Genomic DNA, 22,562 nt, shown 5'->3' with positions numbered 1-22,562 from the left:
AGATTTACATGCATTTTGTGCTTGGCGGGTGTTGATTTCAGACCCTGGTACGCACTGATGTTTTAACACAAATAACATTCCTGATGAATAAATAGTTATTTTAATTGATTTGAAAGTTCAGCCTTATTGAACTTCAATCCATTTGCTATTAATTGAAATCATGACCTGATCATGTGTTGTTATATCATCACCTTTACGTTGATTTCACCAACTTATTTGCAGATGGTTGCTTACTTGTATGTTGCAGAGCAAAATTAACATTCATATGGCGTTGTGTCCATGTGGAAAATGCAGGTCCAATATTCACCATTTTGTATTTTTTACCTTGACCAACTCCTCCAGGAAATATCTGGCTCTTAAGCTCCTAAATGCTCTGCGGTGTGGTGGTGAGCAGGTAGTGTACAGTGGGCCTTTAGATCTTTTTCACAGAAAACAGCTGTCTGCTGCAGTGGAAAACTACACTATGATAGCCTTGAGCGTGAGCAGTTAAGTTGCAGTTTACACAGCTAAACAGTGAGGAAAAGAACTTTTTATAAAGGTCGTTAAAGCAGAGGGGAGCTGCAATTGACAGTTATTGTCGTTTAATGTCAGTTGATACATTATTATAATATGGATATTGATTATAGCTGCTTTAAACAAAGACGAAATCTAATCTAAACAAGTTAGTATTGATTGTTGGCAGCATAACCATGACTTTAAATGTTATTTTTTATAAATCATAAATTATATAGACATATCAGCGTTGATCTAAGCTGAGTGCAGCACAGATCTCCAACTATGTGCAGACAGCCTTAGGGACTTTGAACAAGCCTTTTTTATTATTGATGCACTATAAAGACCTGCACATTTTGTCGCTCAGTGGGGCTCGTGTTTTTAGTACAAGTATTGTGCTGTGACCTTATGCTTAGCAGTCATTTCTTGCTGAGCTGTTGTGGCCTATGTTGTTAAACATCAGGCTTTTGACGTACAAATTGGTCTGTAATGATGAGGCATTGCCTTTTTAAGAAGCAAAAGCCCGTGCAGGAAAGACTGATATGAACATACTGTAACTCTACATTTTTATCACAAGTGGGGCTCCCTGAGGAATCATTCTGGTGTTTCAGGATGAGGAGCAGTGCTGCTGCTGCTGCCCTTCAAAAGAGAAAACAGAGAAGGACTAATCCTCAAATGGATGAATGGATGCAAACTTCACTGTGTGGACACACCGAGTTGAACTACTAAGCCTGTAGACCTCTGATGGAGAGCTCCACTTGTCATTATCGGAGTTAGGAGCCATAACTAGACTTATCATATTTATTCTTGGCACCAAGTTCTGAAATAGTAAAATATAAAAACACTGGTGTTACACAAAACAAAATCCACTGCATTTAAAGCTAACACAGTTCTAAAAGATTTATTTCGTTCCACTCTGTGTATCATTGGTTGGACGAACTAATCCTTTTCTGTCGGTAGTAATAATCCAAACAATGCAAGGTGCAGCACAAACAACCTTTTTTTTTGTTTTGAAAAAAATCAGCATCCTGATCCTCAGTGCATAGTTTTATTCTGTATACACTTTGGAGCTGTTAACTTAGTAAAGCATTACCCACTGGGGTCAATGCATTCAGAGTTCTTGGCAGATTTTCTTTCTTCTTAATCATTCTTGTATCTACTCTCTCTAACCACACCTAGAATTAAGTAGGGATGGCCTTTTTGGGAAAGTCTCATACTGAGCACTTAGGCAGAGTATTCACCCAGAATAATAAGGCCTAACTGGATGACATGACTAGGGATGTCAGTTTAGGTTCATTTTTACTGTCGATAGCCTGACACCCATTAACCGGAAACCAATCTGGAAATCCATCGGTTAAAAAAACAAAACAAAACATTTTTTTTTCTTCCTTTACCTCTGGAGGCACAGCCCAGAGTTTTTCGACTAATGGAAGTGCAGGAGCCTCTGCGATCGCGCATGCCCTTCACTTCCGGCGGTGCCCCCAGGGAATCGCCGTGTTGTTTGCAAATACTTAGCGTAGAAAACCCGCAGAGTTTAGCTATATATCACATTTTTCACGTCACTATATCACAGTTTAGACTATTCTGATGTTTGTAAAGTCTATAAACACAATGATTGAACAAACATTACTATTTCTGTGTGCACGATTTGTAATTATTAATATGGTTATCGTAGATTAGCTGGGCTAACCGTTAGCTGTTAATGTTAGCCGCTAGCGGTGTCTGTAATAACCATAGACTGTATAAAAATAAGGTAATAACTCAATAAACATTCCGTGAATAAAATATTTTTTCCAGCGGATATCTTAGTTACAACATGATTGAGCTAGCAAAGCAGTTTTGTGTTGCTATGTGTGGTATTTATTAAGTTATGGGAAATCATGATGTCTAGAAAGCATCAGTGGCTGCAGCTGACAGGGACAGTTAGCAAAGCTAACATCAAGATGTCATCTGTTAAAAGCCTCCCGTTGTCGGATACGACATGAAACTACTCCAGTTGGCTCAATCATGTTGTGACTAAGACATCCGCTGGAAAAAAATTTTTTTTCCACGTTGACGAGACGGCGTTTTGGGTGGAGCGGTCGCTATGGATACGGAGCTTGCTGTTTCTGTAGGTACACATTTCCTGCCCCACCCCCAGAATTGCAGAATCTGTCTTGAGAGATTAACCGGAAACTAACTAGTTACTTTAAGATTAAAAAGAAAAAAATATGCAAAATGACGTGTAACTCAAGGGGCTGTTTCTTTTTAGTCCGCATTTCGGATTGCTGTCCATTAAGAGGTGATGAAATTTGAATGTTTTGCACTGTAAATATGTTGCCTCTTATTTTTTTCTGTTGACTACTCTTACAGACAAGCAGTCGCTCTCCACTTGGTATCAGCCAAGGTGAGATGACGTAATCAGCAGTAGTAATAGCTAAATGAGCAACATCTCCTTTGACTTGTGTGGTGTACAGCGCCGTCTAGTATAGAATAAATACATCTTTAGCTTTGTTCTTAATGTGTTACAACACAGTGCTAATACTACTAAACTGAAGAGTTGCAAAATTAACCTATAGATTGACATGCATAACCAGTCGGACCTATAAATGGTTACTCGTCGACGTCCCTAATTAACTCTAAAAACGACACTTCAGTCAGTATTGAGGTATATATTCCCCAAATAAAATCCCATAATCCACTAGACACTCCTGAAATCCACCATGCTGTTATGTTTGAAGCACCAGGAGCATTTTTGTCAACCATGCATAGGCTTGTCTTCATTACACGTGCTGGATATGTGTCAAGGTCACAGCGTGTCCTTGAGGATCCATTTTCTATATGGGGTAGGATTGTGGATAAGGGCTGCTGCCCCATGCCGCTGTTTGAGTCACGTTATGTAATGAGCTTGCTCTGCTCCCCACGGACTTAATGTCATTATGGAAATACATTACCTGGATCCTCCTCCCCACCTCTCGCTCTCATTCGTTCAGCTTTGTGCATCTCCGAGCAGGCCATTAGAAATGGATTATAGGACGTTTTCCTATGAGAACACCACTGCTGACGACCTCTTGCCATTTCTTGAGAACTGGACTAATGTGTATCAGCAAAGGCATAATCACTCCCATGACTCATGTCAATGATCTGTAGGCACTGGGTACTAGTGAGTAATACCTAGTTGGCAGGGTGAAGTGCAGACATTGCTTCTGTGATATAAAAATAGCACGATCATCTAGCAACCACAGTCAATATCTCTCATACTATCATCTAGTGTACAATGCTGCAATTTACTGAACATTAAGTCAAAATTTAGCTCTTGAAAAGATTTATATCAAAGATTTAGAAACTGTCAGGCCAGTTTGCTCCACTGCATCCCTCTACATTACCCTTTGTTTCGTCGAGAAAAGGTGACTCTTTTGAGTCCAGGGAGAAGGAGAGGTGCTCTGTGGTGTATTTGTCATCAGTGGGGTGATTACCTGCCACAGGGCCTCCTCAGGCTAGGGTGGTAATATGTTAGCAGACCTGGTGCCATGACATTAACAGGGCAGCCCCCGCTGTAGTCCTCCTTAGCCCAGTCCTGTGGAGCAGAAAAGTTAAATGACACTAACATTGTAATATTTCATAGTGCAGTGCAAAAGCATGGCTTTGTTTCAACAAAATGACACCGCCCAAATGTGATCTATTCTAATTTTATTTGAAAGCACAGCTTATGAAAATACATTATATCATTGGACGATTGGACATTACTAAAAAAACTGCAGCCCTCCAATACATTGTTTGTTGTTATCTAAGATGTACAGTCATCTGAAGACAGGAAAATCTAATATTATCCCATAGTATACCCATCACCGTTACCTGGAATCCAGTACCAGTACCAAACTGTACTTTTTTTGGTACTTTCTTCACTCTGTAATAACCAGTAGTAAAAATTAGGCCCAATTTTAGCATCATTACTTGTTAAAAACATTTTGTTATTTATTTAGAACATTTAAGACACAAGACAAATTATAGCTCAGGTTAGAAATGTTGCCCTAGCCAGCTTTGCTTTTTGCATTATAGATAATTGCAGTGAGAGTTTCTGCATCGAGTTTCTGCATTGAGTTTTAAAAAGTGTAACCACGCTTGTGACCACTTGTGGCTCGCTCTGTCCCTGACTCATTGTGACTTGAACAAGCTGCAGGGGTTAAGTAGTCTCACTTTCTCTCTTTTTTTCTGATACTTTGGCTACTCTCCCACCCAAATGTGCTCTTAGGTATTGAAATTTGGGACTGTTTGATTTAATGTGAATTAGTACGTGGTAATACCAACATAATTTGGTCGGTACCCTTCAAGGGATGTTTCACCCCCAAATCAAAAATACAATTTTTTTCCCTCTTGCTTGTCGTGGTATTAATAAATCTAGATTGTTTTGGTGTGAGTTGCCGATTGTTGGAGATATCGGCTGTAGAGATGTCTGCCTTCTCTCCAATATAATGGAACTAGATGGCACATAAAAACAACCAGTGTCACTTTACAGAAATCATGACCTGGTTACTTAAAATAACCCACAGACCTTGTTGTGAGCAGTTTCATGGAGGAACTGTTTCCTTTCTACCAGACTACATCCGCCAGCTATATCACTGTGCAGAAGGAAATGTGCATCTACTGCTAGGCACAGGCCTCACCTCCATGAGTAGATGCACGCTTCCTTCTGAGCAGTGATACAGTTGGCCAACTCTGCATCGCTCTTCATCCCTATCCTCTCTTTAAGTTCTCTGCAGCGAAAGTGGAAGCCTACCCTAGATTCACTCTTCCAGGAACATACCAACCACAGCAAAAGGAAAATAGAATAAGAATATACAAGCAGAGGGAAGAGTCTGTGCCGATAAATACACGGTCACAGACTTCTAGTAGGTCATAAGTGATGATTGGGATGGATTACTTTTGTACAAGTCTATACATTGTTTTTTAGGAAGATCCTGCGTAGTACCTTTTTAAAATTCAATAAGTAAATGTTCACTCATCAACATAAATACTTTTCTCCTAAAATGGAAATGCAAATGAGCAGAAGAAGAACTGTAGACACAATCACAACAGAATGATAAATATGCTTGGAACTTGTGGGTAATTGGCTTGTCAGTATATTTCCTGTTTGAATAAATAACAAGTACAGACATAATTAGTATAAAATATCGAACTCTGGATCCTATTTTGCTACCATAAAATCAGGCTGAAGATGTACTTAACCATCAGTCTATCAGCCCCCCCCTTCACTAAACTCTGTTGTTATTGTATTCTATAAAATTATGTTCCCATTGAGTCTCTACAAAGTGAAATCGTGATGTCTTGCTTAACATCCCTGCCTCGAGTTTCCTCAGGGCAATTTACCTTTTAATCTTGCCATTCAACTGTGAGGTGAGGAGTCCTGGGACTAAAATCGTATGTCTGCATGACTAATGTGCTGTTCAGCAGTCTACCAGTGTATGCTGTGCATCATGTAATGGAGCAGAGGAGCTATTCTGTATGTGTGTGGCACAACATTCAGCTAGCAGAATATCTACTGCATGTAATACGTTTGTTCCGAGTAGTGTCAGTGCTAGTGGTAGTTTATGTGTGTTCATAATGGGTGGTCGTGCTCCGCCCTCCATCAGCTGGTTTTCAACATCCACCTTCCAGGGATTTAGTATAATGTATTGTGTTTGTTAATGGTTTTTTTTTGCATAAAAACAGTCTAAGAAATGAGCCTCTATTTTTGGAAAGTTAACTAATGGGAGGCATGTAGGTCCACAGTGAGGATAAAAAGCAAAGTCACCTTTATCTAGCTTATCTCTATGGATGCCCTCCCCTACCATCAGAGAAAAGTAATTTCCTACTGTCCCAGAGCCATTTTAAAACTCACCAGAACGCTTTATCATACCATGCTGCCTAACCTCAACTTAGGATGGCAATGTCAATATTACTTAAGGGTTCTCAGCTGTGATGATATTCATATTTGTGACATTTCTCTATATGTTTCCATGGTTGTTCTTTTTGGGTATGGATCATGTCATAAACATCTGTGGTCCACATTAGCACATTTAATGCATGTGGATTACAGGGTCCAAAATTAACATCCGCCAAGTGCCAAATGTGGGTAGATTGTCTGTTTGGTGATTAAATGTAAATCCACCATGCTGGCGGGTAAATGATTGCACTAATATAGTCATGTAATAATAAACTATGCTGAGGGCATGCCACATTTGGTGTCATGTACAAATGTGCTGCTCCTCTGCACACACTTACACGTATTATGTGTTTTTGCGTGTGTCATGCTGTGAAACTGACCATCTAGAGTGCTCCCTAGTCTTGTAGCAGTGTTTACAGTACGGGGCATCAGCTGATCCACTGAAGTATCGCTTGCTGCTGGTCTGCTGCTAGAGTCTGTGACACTAATGTGTAGGTGAGTTTTATAAGTTGTGCCCATAATTATAAAAGTAATAAAATGATAACATGTAGGCTCTGTTGTCTGAACTAAGACAGCAAATTGACCTTTCGCTAAGCCCGCCCCTTTGTGATGGTCCGACAAGCTGTTGGAGTAAACATGGAGCCCACACTGTAACTAACTGCACCCCCTGAATTAATATTCTCATGTTTTCGGAAAAAAGAACCAGTGATTCCAGAGAGAAGCAGACAGAGGGGTCTACAGTCTGTGTTTGAAGGATATATCCAGGATGTCAAACTGACTCAGCAGCAACAACAGGTTAAAAAGACAAAGATAGTTAGAAGCTAAAGCCGAACTATAGGCTACAGATCACAGTGTAAAAGTGAACCACCACATCACTGCTGATCGCCACACAAGACAATGAATATAAAGGGAAACTTTGCTGATATTGAACTAGCTGTGTGGCATCACAGTGTGATGACACACAGCAGGTTGAATATCAGCAAAGTTTCCCTGCTTCCCTTCACTGGTTCCTGTACAGCAGGGTCGGTCTTTGTTTCAGTGTTATAATCATTAAAAAGCAAAAGCAGCATGTGTATACATTCGGTAGGCTATATCTTCAGTAGCTAGCTAGCTAACCCTACACTTTTCAGGGTTTAATTTTGGTTTTGGAACAGGGAAGAAATGTATATTTTTATCCAACCCTCCAGGTAATGAGTATCATTAATACATGACGTGCCCCAGGCACAACATTTAGCTCCAAATCCACAAAACCAGCCTGAAAATGAAGGAAATCTGCATTAGAGTCAGTGGAGCACAGCTGGGTTGTTTGTTGGACCCTGGTCTGATCCAGCCTGATAGTACTTTATGATCGGCCAGTCTGCGTCCTGGGGCAGGACTTAGCGATGGGTCGATTCCTTATTGTGCCCCTCACTGTCAGCAGCAGAGCATTAGCCTCACTCCTTGCATTCTTACCCTTCACAGTAAAAGCCCTGGACAATGCACTGCTTACCAGAGGGCACCTATAATATATTAGAATAATTTTGCTTAATGTTTTTGCTCTGGCCTCGTCTTTAAGTTTGTTTTCTCAAAGACAGCTTATTGTTCCAATGAAATGTACTGAAACAAGTACATATGTGACCTGGGGGCACTTTATTATTTAAAGTAAAGTAAAAAATATGCTGGCTTGTGGAATTTTTCATCTACCAGTCCCCTTGGCCAGTGAGTCAAAAAGTTAGTTTTGGACACTGGTGAATTAACAGTTGCATTGCTGGAATACAGACGTAGAGGTGGTAAAAATGTGATTATTACAGGTCTAGGTTAGACCAATGTTGAGCTCCCTGTTTGTCGTATTGTTTTATGTTGTAATGTTAGACCAGTGAGATTGTAACTATTATCAAGCTAAAACTAAGTAGTGTTTTCAAGCTTTTACTACACAAACTAGCTTTCTTCCGTGGACCGCAAGGTTAAAAATTAGGCTATGAATTTCAGCACTAAAAAAATTCTCAGACCAAATCATTATTGTTTTAATACAGTAGACATGTGCCACTGATCTACTTACTTTCTCTTCATAATGGATGAAAGATGCGGCCTCAGGACCTAGGTATTTGACCAGACTGGAAACCACAGCTTTTCTTCTCTCCCCACCCTGCAAACAGAGGGAAATATCAGTGCCAACATGGCACTTGCATTACACTTGCTCATCACTCACACGGGCTGCTAAAATATGAATGCATATTCAAGAAACCAATCTAAGCTGGACAAAGGAAGCAGCAGTCAATTTGAATAACTCAAGCGTGGTCAGCACATGCTCCTGGTTGTATGAGTTCACGTGGTGAGTTATGCACAGAGCAGCTGAGGCCTGAGGACCAAAAGGACAGATCACTATAAAACATGCTGACAGATGTTGCAAAACTGTCCAGGATTCCTCATCTGCATGTCACTTTACCTTTGCTCTCAGCACACCCTTATCTTGTCTTGCTTTTGCAATAATTTGTTGCTGAAACTCAGTCTCTTAATACACCTCATAGAAGAACAAAGAGGGAATTTAAACATTGTGCAAAATTGCTTTTAATGGCAAATTTATGACAAAAAACACTCTGTTTATTAGCAGCCCTGCAGCAAATTGTGTCAGCTGAAACCTAAAATTACTCAGGAAAAAATGCCCTTCAAGATCGGACTCCATTCATGCAAACCAAAACAACCAACAAACTGAAAATCAACACAGTGAATCCAACCAAGCTGTATAAGAGCCAAATATAGGGAAAAATATCAATATATATACAGCTAAATCTTACTTAAACAGCACAAAACAGTGCACAATTGTAACCTTGATGTCCACTTGCCTCACACACACCAACACTGTTTTCCTCTCTTTAGCAGTAAAGTAGCAAGTGCAGGTTAATTATTTAGCACTTTGTGCAGCATGGCACAGCAGGGAAACGGCTACGCCTGAGCACTGTAGCAAGTCAGGCTAATGAGTGAAATGCCAAAACAACACCAGAGACAAGGCTGGATTTATTTATTTTTTTCAGGTAAAGGGAAACACTGAAAGAAAATGTCAACTCAGAGGGAAAGCAAGGAGAGGATGTAGGCTCAGTGTGCAAGAAGTGTGTATGGGAGTGCAAGAGAATCACAGCTGTCAAAAGCACAGTTCAGTTACTGAAGTAGAAGCAGAGGTATGCGTGACCTTTTTAATCGGAAACAGTCATATTATGCCTGCATGAATACAATGCAAAATCTGTGTAAGAAGATATTTCATAGGGGGATTACAAGTTCACCTAATGGATAACTATTAATCATCAAGTGGCTCTTTACATCTCTCCAGTCTATGACAAATAGTCTTTGTTTCACCTTCCAAGTGCAGTTGTGAAGCTTAAAAACAGTATCACAAGAATACAAATTAATTAAAATGAATAAAATGACTCTGTAGCTCTGAATTGAAAAACTCAAAAGTTTGTTCTATATTTACCAAAGTAACAGTTATTGAAAGCTGGCAGGAGTCCCCCACTGTTCTCCTCACGCTGTGCTGTTCACTCATACATTTTCATAACGCTGCCTCTGAGCATTTTCACACAATAACATTAGTCGGACAATGCACACCATGTTGCCTTTGTGTCCACACAAAAAGTTCACCAGGCTCAACCCTAAACATGCAGAGAAATGGTCAGAACACAGAGTGATGCTTAAAATCCAGCCAAAGTACATCCAGGGTAGGGGTTGACTGATAGGTGCTTTCAGGGCCAATAGTGATGATTAGAAGTCAAGGAGACTAACAGATATTTGGAACTGATTTAAGTTAATTAAGTTAATGTTAAATTACGCAAGCTTTCACACCTGCCCTGTTTGGTTCGGTTCAGTCGAACTCAAGTTTGTTTGCCCCCTAAGTACAGTTCGTTTGGGCAGGTGTGAACAAAGCAATCGCACTCAGGTGTGCACCAAAACAACCGGACTGAGACCTTCTTGAAGAGGTGGTCTCAGAACTCTGATGCGGTTCGTTTCTGGTGAGAACGTATTCCGACCTGGATCTGAATCAACTGCAGTCACGTGACACATTGTTTGGGTTAAACATGAGCATGTTACAGTCCTGGAGGATTATTAATGTGCACCTCCTCCTGTACTGCCTTAATATGCACATTCAGCACATCCAATGCATCAAAACATTGTTTTCTAGTTGGAGCCGCGCCTCGTTTTCAAACTGTATGGTTTGACTAAAATGAACAATGACAGCAATATAGTCCACGATGAGCAGCGCTAAAATCAACCTGCGTAGTTGTCCCTCCATTGTGACATTAGAAAGTGTCACATTTATCTTGCAAGTGTACTCTTCTTCAACGTTTGCTTTACTTCCTGGATTTTTCCCACATGGAAATTCTGACCAATCAAGAGCAGCTTTCTCATACAATTCATTTTATCTGGTCCTCATATAAATGCTGCCGTGAGAACATGAACCAATTCTAGGTAATTATGCAACTTAATAACAAAATGAGTCCCTGATTCGGACCAAAGCAAGACAACTCTAGGTCTGAAAGCATCCTAAATGTTGCGAAGGAGAACTTTTTAACATTATCTTAAAAAAAGAGCCAATGCTTTTCCATTTTCTTTGCATGTTTTGCAGCCTGCCTTCCCCAGTGTTGGTATGTGTAATACTCCCATACTGCACTTAGAGACCTTTTCTTTAGTGCATCCATCCAGAGAGCACTGACTGAAGTTCTGCTGCAATGCAAAACCTTTCTTTGATCATGAAGCCTGATCTTACTGTATTATTCTCTGCTTTACCAGTGTGTCAGCTACACTGCAGAATCAAGTCTCTTCTACAAGTGACAGTGGTGGCTGATACATGAATGTGTCAAACGTGGGTTGAATGCGCATCGGCAGGTCCATATTACACATATACATCTGGTGAATGAAATGTCTGGATCCTCATAAACTCGTCTTATCTCTCGCTCATGTCCAGGCGCCGTCTCACCCCTTCTTCCTCTCCTTACAGTTCTCACTTCTATCGCAATATCTGCTGCCTTTCGTCCAGCACACAGCTCTGCTCGCTCACAGTAGCAGCTACCGTCTACGTTTGTCTTTACCCATCTTAGGCACAACAGCCGATAGTGTTGATTGGCCATTACTCGTGATATGCAACAAACTAATTAATGCTGTGGGTGGGACAATGAGTGAGGCTAAAGAATGGTGACTAAAGACATGGAGAGGCAGTGGTACCACACTTTTCAATTGATGTTTGTCAATCAGATTTAAACAAATAATTGATATACTCCTAAAAATGCTATAAATTAGAGACGCTGACGCATAATATTGGATTGTTTTGCCGTTGTCCAGTACGCTGATATATAACAACTTATTTGGCTGATAACCGATACCGATATTGATATGTCCACTTTTTCCCAAGTAATTTAAGTGATCATCAGATCTCTTCTGTAGTGGAATTAACGTCATATTATGCATGCATACTCTCATTGTGACGGCCCACTGGCAGATGGAGACATGAAATAGAATGCTATTCAGTGTATGTAATATTAATTCATTGTGCATAATAAGAAAAAGCATGTTGGCCCATTCCCAATATCAGCCTATACGATGACGTGCCGATATTATCTTGCATCCCTACTGAATATTGCAGCTGCTAATCAGCTAGATTGATAATCCATCAATCCCTGATCCAGGAGAAGGCATAATTTAATATGCACCTAGATTTATCATACAATTTATGTCTAACGAAACTCCCAGACTTCAGAGCTATTGAAACCATGACATCTCATCAGGTAACTCATAATATTAGGAATAGCTCTTGATAATGGAATATCACATGCCCGCCCACAGTATGAGCTTGGCAAACCACAGTTTCTATCCATTATCAATTTAAATATAACACACACATCACCCTGATGATGGAAAAAATGTGCATCAATTACTTTTCTCATTTACCATTTCTATGCATTATAAATTAACACGAGACTATAATGAATCACAATGAAAATCCAAACTAACGGCAGGAGGCTGTGTTACAAGAAGGGAACATGACACATTTAAATTATAGATAAATACTAATAAGTGTATCTGTCTCCACATTACCTCCTCGGAGCTCCATTGGGATGCCTGCTCGCCAGCAATGAAGCCTACCAAGGCAGCATTACCATTGGGGCTGGTGGCATCAAAGGTAACACAGAATGGACACTCGGTAGAGGATCCTGTCACTATTTCCCCAGAGAAGCCCTTCTCCCTCCAAAAAGCCTGTAGAGAAACAGAAAGAGCTCATGGCTTTATCATATATCAGCAACAATTACAGAAGCACAAAACCCAACTAGAACCCACTTGTACATAAGCTGTATTGAGGGCCTTCTCTTTTAGTACAGACATCCGCCCAGATCGATTGTTCTGCACTTGAAAGCTAAACAGGATGTTGTTATCACACAAGTGCCACATTCAACAGCATTCATAAGTAAGGTTATCATTTGTAGCAGTGAAACATTTTTCACTTGAGGGCTACCTTTTGTCTCAGCATTGTAGTTTAAAAGTATCCCCTTGCCATTAAACTAAGTACCACAGAATATAAAAATGGAAAATGGAAAAAGTTAGTTGAGGTTGAGGGCAATTTGCTTTCTTGTCTCCCTCTAACACCATCCTTGACCAAGCCAATTAATTATTATGCACAGAGTTTATTCAGAGGGATCAACACCATTTTTAGTAACTTAGTAAATAAGCAACTGTTAATAATGTAGAGTACAATAATGCCTAATGCCAATAATGCCAAGCATATGCTGACTATATGCCAGTGTGTCAATTACAGGGTTTCTCCTGCATAGAGAATTTGGAGGCGGCTGCCTCCATCAAATTTTGTCCCGCCTCCAGCTCTTGACAAAACTCTGACAAGTGTTAATGGAAAATAGTATTTTCTAACAAGCTTTGCACTTAGAAGATTTTTGTGATTTGTAAATGCAATTGCGGCACTACATTGATGTGGTGGCATTATCATTATAATCATAGTGCACAGGGAAAGACGCCAAACTGCCAAATAAATAGAAAAGAGCAGTCTCTTTTATAAATGCAAACTGTAGTTGGACTCTGCGTTTGTGAACGCTGCTCCACTGCATAACATGTAATGGCGAGGGCCAGGAAAGCTGTTTAAGTGGAGTGTAATCTATCAACCAGCTGACAAAATAAACAGCGTCAGCTGACGGGGCAAAAGCCATGGAAGCTCTCCTAGGAGAAGAATAATTGCCTGCATGGACAGTGATGTGACAGTAGGATTTTGCCAAAATCTGACATTCATCAGTTCTGTCTCATCAATCTCCCTTGACTTGTTTGTGCTTGTATGAGCCATGTGGTCATGGTGTCGTAAACACCGCTCTCCCTCTGAAATTTAGTGGTAGATCCAGTGTATCTGCCAGCAGGGATAACTGTCAAATTATGTGCAGGCTTCGCCTATTTGGCGCACCTCAGGCATACGCCGGCGTTGTAATGGTGCAGAGCCAATGTTTGACTGTCATTTTGAGATTTACACCAGTGAAATTTTGAACATATACACACCTGAAAGTACTTGTTTTCTGTACTTGTAAGTAAAGTAAGTATGTAATTTTTGAACAAGCTGCAGGGGCAACATAGTAGACCGTGTGTATGTGTCTGCTTGTCTCGCAGTGACACTCAGCTATGACTAAAATAATATAAAAAAGAATATAGACCAGATGGAGAAACCAAAACGAATATAGACCAGATGGAGAAACCAAAAAGAATATAGACCAGATGGAGAAACCATTGCGGCACATCTGTGGTGCAGCAATAGTTTTGGCTAGCTGGGAGGAAGACTGAACCGTGGCCAGTTTCCTGGCTTCAGGACACTTCCACCTCTTGTCAACTCTGTGGAGCTCTATGTGGTTGCAGGCTTTGGTGGCACTTCTGCCTCTGTCTAGACAATATGTTCTCACCCAGATGCACTTTCAGGTACCAGCATTTGGCACAGATGGACTTATCGTGAATTGGCACTCGGTGGTGCTGACATAATTTGTTCAGTACAGAGTTTGGTACCCAGCCCTAGTGTCAATGCACCAGAAAAACTGATTTATTTATTTATTTATTTTTTTACATTTGTTTGCCAAGTTGGTAACACAGCTACTGTGTCTTTACTTTTACTTCTACTGTTTTGCCCATTTGGTTGGTGCTGTGGTTGTTAAATGATATAACCCAGAACTATATGACAGGAGTTTGCTGTGCCCTAACAGCAGCTGTTCATCTAAGACTATAAGAGATGAAGGCTAGTTATACCCCAAACTAACCTTTAATGCTGTCACAAATGCAAGTCACTTGAGTTAGCTCTGTGTGAGGAATACATGTCATTCACAAAATATGCAGAGTAGTATAACTGTGTGGTACTAAACTACCATTCACAAACCATACAGTATAAACATAACCTTGCCTGTGATCTAAAAGTGGCCAAAATTATGTACAATGACTTGAGTAAACGCAGCGTGTTGTAATATATGTACAAACAAAGTAAAATACATTTCATATGGGCAGATTTTATAATTTCAGCATCATATCTCAAGAGTCTCAAGGCCATGCTATGGTCCTTCACAAGATAGCATTAGACCTACAGTTTAAATGTAGTACAAATGTCTCATAAAAAAGTAAGTATTTGGCTCTCTGGCACACGCTATGTGTAGTCTTCTGGCAACCTTGCTGCTTCATGTAATAATAAGTGACTGTGATGAACCTGCCACCAAGGCTTTTGGGTAGTACAGACTTTTCTGAGTGAGCACCAAATGACACTTCTCTTTGACATTTTTTAGTCATGCATATATTCATTTTGTGACTTACTCTGATGTTACAATACTGTGAGGATTATATTGGCAGTCTTTGTACCACTTCTAACTATTGCCAGTGTGTGCTTATGCGTTTGAATTTGCATATGCATGCAGATATATGCATACATCTGGATGCATATGAATTTAAATGTGCATTTATCCATTCATGCAGATGTACTTTGGCTGGTACATTATGATCAGGCTAATGTGAGTCTGAAACACTGGCTGTTACATTTTTTAATCCTTAATAAATACCAGTGTTATCTGATAAAGGATAATTAAAGGAATTAATTCGGTGTAGTTGCTTTCATCTTGCCTTGTCATTTGTTTGAAGAAATTTATCTTAGACTGCAGAAGAAAAACTAAACTTACAGTAAGCAAATACAGTAGACATCATTTCTTTACATTGCACTCTGAGGCGTTGCTTTAAGAGGAACATTCTTGCATAACAATTTTGTTCTCCAACAGAACAATAATTTTATAATCTAATATCTCTTTTCTATGGCACACTATTCTTTTATTTCTTAAAATTGTTTTTTCAGGGCCAGACCCATCCATTTTCTGCACAGGACGTCTGTCCTGCCAAAGAGCACTGTCAGGGAGGCTAATTTGAGTGATCAACAAGCGTGAAGTATGATGGCATACTTTCATTCTGTTCGACACCTCAGGAGACACTGAGGAGAGGAGGCAGCTCCTGGCAATACAGATGCACAGCATGCTGGAAGGTTGTAGTTCTGCAAAAACACAGCGTCGTGTTCTAGTCTCTTCTGTCTCAGCTACCTAACCTGCCTGGTCACAATTTTGACATTGTTGGACCTTGTTCAGGAAGCCACATATGGATCTTTTTACCTGAAGACATAACACCCCCTGCCAGCTTCAGCCTGACCTGTCACCACATACACCATGCATAAATGGGCTCCTGAAGGCTATAGAATTTGCTGATGTTCAATCTTTTACATCCAGTGCTCACATAAGCTCCATATAATGTTGAGATCATTAGGACGCTGCCCTGACAAATTACCCAACACTGGAGAGCGTCGACAGAGGTAAGTGCAGAGACAGATGTGATGCCCGGCCCGAGGCTGCCTCTAAGGACTTGGAACCTGAGAGGGACAAGCCGGTGCTTCTAGGATTGTCGCCCACTGTGGAGGAGATAATCCAAGGCAGGAGTGCAGACTCAACTATTTATGCTGAAAATGTAAAGTCCCTGGGCTTGCACAAGTGATGTGACAAGAGTGTTCCAGTGAACTGCTCGGTCAGCTCAGCGTTCTCTTTTATTACATCTTCTACTAGAGAGGTGTCTGCTGCCATCTGCTGTCAGAGTGTCTCAGTGATTTCCTGTGGTCGTGGGTTTAGCGAGAGGGTTGTTTTTTAAATTATTCTCCTGAAATGACAGAGAGGAAGATGGTAGTGTCCAGCACTAAACTCACTCTTCCTCTCCCTTCAGTGGAAATTGCTGGTGTGTCTTGGTGTTTTTTTAAAGGAGGTGTTTCTATGCACTTTGTACTTCCCTCCGATGCTGTTTTCAGGCGAAGCGAGACATTTGGTTTAATCACAGCTATAAGGATGAGTGAATTGCATGGTATTTCCATTCATTCAGACGATAGCGGGGCTTTGATGGACTTGAGTATTTTGATATTTTTCACTTTGGATTTTCTTAAGGTGAGAGACCCTGAGTGAATAGATAGACTTTTTGAAAAACTAAATTATTCTTAAAGTCAGCATATCACAATAATTTACCATCTAATGCCACTGTATAAAAAAACATTATTGCCCCATAGGCTCAATGAATGGCACCAAGTACAACCAGATGTTTCCTGTAGAAACCGATGAGTCTCTCACCACACTTTGGAAGTATTCGGCTCCCTCTTTCATGCGAGACCTTCTTCTAGTCAATGACATTTGTGGGTTTTCAAGCATGAACAGCTTTTCTCAGGTCCTCAAAGTACAGCTCAGGGGACCTTGGTCTAGGTGAGAGGCCTGTATATCAGTGGACTTTCTTCTGCTCAATAACCTTTTTTCAAGTAGCTGCATTTGACCATGGCCAGTGTGTGTCTTTACCAAGTATACTGACATTTAGAATTGATGGCAAGGGCCAAGGTTTAACTTTGGAGGTACGCATTGTGGAGGACTGTTTTTTCTCAGCTTAAGATTGCATGTTGAATGGTTTCGCACAACAAATGAGAGCCTACAAGAGAAGAAATGGTCCAAAGCTTCATTTCACCAAAAAACAAAAACAAAAAAACAGTAATGTCTGTAAAAATGATCATTTCAGGTAAGAAAATCTTTCTACATAGCGTGGGTTCAAATTTCAGAAAATCCATATATTTGACACTGCTTCCCAGCCGAGCAGCATGTCCATTACTGAGGGTAAATATCTTATGTTATATTAACATTAGCTCCACACAGGCAGGCTCAGCAGATTTTTCTTTGACTTAGAAAACCTAAATGAGAAACTAATGCTAAACAAATGTTATCTCATTTCTTCCATTTTAGATCATGACAGACACTGTTGCTGCAGGTAGCTCTCAGGCTACAGCTGGCTCCACTCGCCCACCAGCTCCCTCTTTTACACTGATCGGGAATTAACAAGGGAATTGATAAAGAATCAGACAGGTAAGTAAAAGTCAATAAGGGCATTGGCATTTCTATCCCTAGAATGAATGCACCAAATGGTTGTGCTTGGTTCACATAGCAAGGATCATACTCTCAGCAAGAGTAAGATATGAGTTTCAGATTTTGTGGCTCTCTGAGTCATTAGAGAGCTTTGAGACATACACAGTAAATGCAGCACAACATTGGTCGTACAAAGTAAAGCCGTGTAACAGCAGTGGCGAGGCTGCCCCTGAGGCATGTACAGACACAGTTCAAGACTAAATCCAAATGTTCACCCACAGGTCTTGCAGACAGGGCCCTTGGTGGTGACATGTTTCTGTCATCACCTTGAGTTAAAAATGTACAAAGAGAAGTATGAGAAATGACAGCATTTCATTTAGGTGAGCTAGTACCAGGTTCTTGGTATTTTGTGTGTGTGTGTGTGTGTGTGTGTGTGTGTGTGTGTTTTGAAGAACCAGAACTCACTGGTGCTGGAAAGGCAAACCTTCTTTGTGTGTGTGTGTCTGTTTGTCACACACACACAAAGAAGTGTGATCAGTCTGTGACCCCACTCTGAAATCGGGGTTTTTTGCTTTACTTTTTTCCTCAGTAGCAATTTGTTGAGTTTGAGTTGCGTGATGGAGAGTTGGTGAACAAAGAGTTTGATCATCACAATCGAGACTTCGAGTCAGTAAGTGGTCGGATCACTTAGAGCTGGTAAATTCAGATAGATGGATTAGAGGTGCAGCTGCTACAAAAGCGAGTGAAAGCAAACTGCCTTTTGCGGGTTAAATTGTGGCGTGTGGCGTGCGGGTTGGATTGTGGCGTGTGCGGTTTCCATGGGAACACAGTACAGGTTGAAAAACAGTAGATAACACCAAAACCTTCACTTTTGCTGTGCTTGCTAAGATGCTGCTCCGTATGTGCCTAGAGTATGCTTTGCCACGAGAGAAGGAGGGAAACGCACCTCCAGGGTTTTCACTGCCTATCTAAGATTAAGGCGGGCTGCCTGGGTGATTTTTGCTGCCGCCTTGGTTAAAGAGTTTGTGTGCATGGGGGGCGTTCAGATGTAGTGTCTTTTACGTGCACAAACCCATTACTTTCAATGTAGAGGCATGACATGCGCGCTCACAACCCAAAGCAATGCCGTAGCGGTGAGCATTTGGTGTGACACGCTTGTTTTTTCGTCCAGCGAAGAGAAACACACATTTCAGGACCGCTGACTTGTATCATCAGAACAGACATGTCCTGTGATTTTCAGCGTCCTTTCATATTTAATAGAGGGGGGACAATACCTGACAGTAATATTCTCAGCGGTCAGGATGTGCCTGCTGTAAAGGGTAAATATATAATCATAGAAGGCTGAAAATCACAGGACATGTCTGTTCTGATTATTACAAGTCAGCAGTATAAAGCTCAAGCATGTAGGGGCCTCCTTTCATATTTGATAGAGGGGGGGACTGTATCTAAAAGTACAGCTGTCAAGATGCCCCCCACCACAGGCCTTTGCCACCTTGGTCTCGAAAAAATGTGGTGCAACTGGTGATATTGTGGTGGTGCCCCACAAATTAACCCTGAAATTGTGTCTTGATTATTTGATGAGCGATCTTCCAAATTGGTGTGGTCTGCACTTGGAGCAGATTTCTCTGGAGGTCCACAGTAAGCTTGCTTGAAGCCAGACTTGGAAGTTGGCACCAGCCACCAGCCAAATTCTGATAAAATATACAAGTGGCAGCTAGATTTGCTTCTCTCACCGGCCACAAAAACAATGGTGATCTGTTGAGTGGCTGGTAGAATTTACCAGCCAGAGTGGCAGGTGGACAAAAAAGCTAATTTCCAACCCTTCCTGACGCCCATCCAGACCTTATAAATTATATTTTTGAACTGGCATGGCAGAGTTCACGACTTTGTGCATGTAAAGTGTGTGTGAGTCTACAAGTTTGGGAAAGTCCATGGGCCAGCTGCATAAAACTTTGTGTAGATTCATGACTTTGTGTGTATGCACCAAGGCAGAGATGTGCATGCACATTCTTTTCTCCAGATTTATAAAGCCTTGCACACCTCTGATTCTGTTTTATAAATCTCTACCAAAATTGCCACCACCACAGTTCCCCACAAATGGATGAAGCAACACCCTTAAACAACTGTTTGCAATCAATATCAATTCCCGCTCCACCACTCATTAGAACTGTCAATGAGAAATATGGCAAATAAAGTATAATTTCACCAACTGTGTTGCATCAGCGAGGTTCTCCAGCAGTGCCAGAACAGCTGCTATTACCCACAGCTGTGGATATTTTTATCCTTTGTACCACTAATTAATCACATTTCTGCAAACCATCACCATGGTAAAAATCTCAGTCATGATTATTGTTACACATAAGGATGATCAATGATTCATTCATGGCGCTCATGTTGAAACTAACATCGAAAAGCTCTTCTCAACATTAAAATTAAACAGTCATTAACAGGGAGATGGTGGCTGAAATGTAAATAAAAAGTGGTTAGATTTATTATTCATCAATAATAGAAATTAAGTTCATAAATGTGCCTTTGATCGGCATTTTGAGTAGCGCTGTGTAGCCTGCAAAAAATCCCCCACAATTACCCGTGTCTCACCCTGTATTCAATCTCCTCTTTATATCACTTGCCACTATCTTAGTTAAAACTGTCCTTACACCTGGTCTGACGTATGCGCGAGGTGTGCACAAGCGGATATTAGGATTCAGCTTAGGTCAATGTTGGACATTTATTAAGCATAGTCACTTTGTGTAATCACTAAAAGCTTTATTGTGCAACTGTGATTTTTACATTTTCAAAATGCTGCACTATTGTGTATAGTTGGATACAGAAGAAAGAAGTAGAAAGGGGTTTGCCTGCAATATACGCTACGTCTTTGTTCCATTGTGGACATTATTGAAGGACATATATTGTAAGAATTTACACTCAGGAAAACGCTCACGGAAATAAAACGACAGTGGGTACATGGAGTGCATTATGTAGTAAATGGGAGTGATTTCAGACACAGCCTTTTGTCTGTTTCACCTGTATATAGTCACATAATAGTCTGCACCTATTTTGTTGTTTGTGTTGTCGGCCCTGGCTCAGGCTTAATGTCATCTTGCCTTTATCAGTGTTGAGTGCACTGGTCTGTTGGATCTGTGTCTGACTCTCAGCTGCTGTTAAGTCTGCTTTAGACCTATTCTCTGCTTTTACATCCACCATTGCCTGCCATATGTCAGGAATGTAAACACTCCTCCACACTGCTAAACGCCCTCACTTTTCACCGTGCTATTTTAATATGGAAGTACTGCATGTTTCAGTCACATGAGCCCACCTCCTGTTTTACACTTTGCATGTCATATTCATAACTAGTTAGAAAACATAAGCTCTGTAATCATGTAGAAGACTATGAACTGAGAGTAAGGATATCAAACAAACTGTATTCTAGATCAGTGACCAATATTTTTGTTTGTGTTTATCAGAACCCAAATGCTTTTTGGCAAGACCCCAAGGCACAGATCTAAGCACTAATGACTTTGTGTTCATTACAGTAGACAAATTTAATCTACTAACAAGGTGCACAAGCATTTTGTTAATTAATTTCGTGGTTGTAAAGTGCAAGATGGAAAAGATTAAACAAATCAAATCTCATGTGCTAGACGCTCTTTTGTACAAAGTGTTGACATCTCTGAAGAACTTGTGCCAGATGAGTCAACTGTTGTCTGCCGCGCAGGCTTTCTATTTTATGAAACCGGTAAACAAAGACCTCTTTAAAAACAAATTTCCCTCTCTTCTGCTGATGCCACTGCTCAAAAGCATTCTTGAATTTACATGAAATAAAAGGCTGCCAAGCGAAAATATGATCATTTTAACAAAATTTCCTTATCAAACGCTGTAGTTGCAGCCCATGCAACTGACAAATGTATCTGCAATTTGCAAGAAACAATCAATTGTGAAACATGATGCAGCCGACATTTGCGTGTAAGCAATGCTCGCAAATTGCTTTGTAAAATGGGCCCCTGCGTTGCAACTGTAAAATATCAAATATGACAAGCATGTAGTGTGATTAAATGTTTTTCATAAACTGTATCGAGTTTGCAATTCAACCCCTTACAAATGCTGTTTACAAATGCTGTTTACAAATGCTGTTTTCTATGTATCATAAACTGAAATAGCTTCACCTCTTTGTAAGTACGGCCAATTTAATAATCCACCGTAGCCAACCTGCTTCATAAACTAAATCATTATTTTCTGTATGCGTGTGTCTACACCATTATTTAGAGTTAAACCCTCTGGGGAAGAAAAATATGTCAAAGCTGCAACAACTGTTTAGAGGACAAAGAGTGATTGTTTAAAATTAATGTTTCTAAATTTGTATCTTCATAACATTATTCATGTTAGCGTCTGTTCAGTCATGATTTATATTCTGCTACTCACCGTCTGGTAGGTAATAATGAATTTTATCATGTGGCCCACAGGCATGTTCTGAGTAAGGAATTCTCTCTGGCTGGGCAGGGCTGGCTGGTAGCGGATCCTTGCTGTGGGGGAAACAACAGTACACCATGAATCCCAAATGCTCTTTTTAGTTCCTTTTAACGCACCTCTCCTGGTCTCACCTGGTGTGCTTTACTGTACATATATATAACACGTGGAGCAATCTTTAGTTTATTTCACAGAGAAAAAGGGATCAAAAGAGAGAAGAAGAAATAAGTGAGGACTGATAGCACACTTGAGCTAATTCCTCTTGATTAGAATGGTTTCATCTTGAATCATTGACTAGCATC

At 40.5% G+C, this 22,562-nt stretch overlaps 2 protein-coding genes across 2 annotated transcripts in view; one reads left to right on the top strand and one right to left on the bottom strand.

Annotated features, from left to right (window-relative positions):
• vsig8a (V-set and immunoglobulin domain containing 8a) overlaps nucleotides 1–22,562 on the top strand; it is a 106,986-nt gene that overhangs the window by 19,987 nt on the left and 64,437 nt on the right. Inside the window, exon 2 of the mRNA XM_050053173.1 lies at nucleotides 17,677–17,796. The gene's annotated coding sequence lies outside the window, so the exon portion shown is untranslated. The remainder of the gene's footprint in view (nucleotides 1–17,676; nucleotides 17,797–22,562) is intronic.
• The window catches only part of si:ch211-127i16.2 (probable flavin-containing monoamine oxidase A), a 63,558-nt gene that overhangs the window by 14,136 nt on the left and 26,860 nt on the right, over nucleotides 1–22,562 (bottom strand). Inside the window, exons 8-11 of the mRNA XM_050053168.1 lie at nucleotides 22,216–22,316; nucleotides 12,455–12,613; nucleotides 8,433–8,519; nucleotides 3,948–4,048 (exon numbers count right to left, since the gene is read on the bottom strand). Coding sequence (XP_049909125.1) covers nucleotides 3,948–4,048; nucleotides 8,433–8,519; nucleotides 12,455–12,613; nucleotides 22,216–22,316 — 448 coding nt within the window. The remainder of the gene's footprint in view (nucleotides 1–3,947; nucleotides 4,049–8,432; nucleotides 8,520–12,454; nucleotides 12,614–22,215; nucleotides 22,317–22,562) is intronic.

The sequence above is a fragment of the Epinephelus moara genome, chromosome 9, assembly GCF_006386435.1.
Source record: "Epinephelus moara isolate mb chromosome 9, YSFRI_EMoa_1.0, whole genome shotgun sequence".
In the NCBI taxonomy this organism is placed as follows: Eukaryota; Metazoa; Chordata; class Actinopteri; order Perciformes; family Serranidae; genus Epinephelus; species Epinephelus moara.
This window is presented reverse-complemented; position numbering and strand designations above follow the sequence as displayed.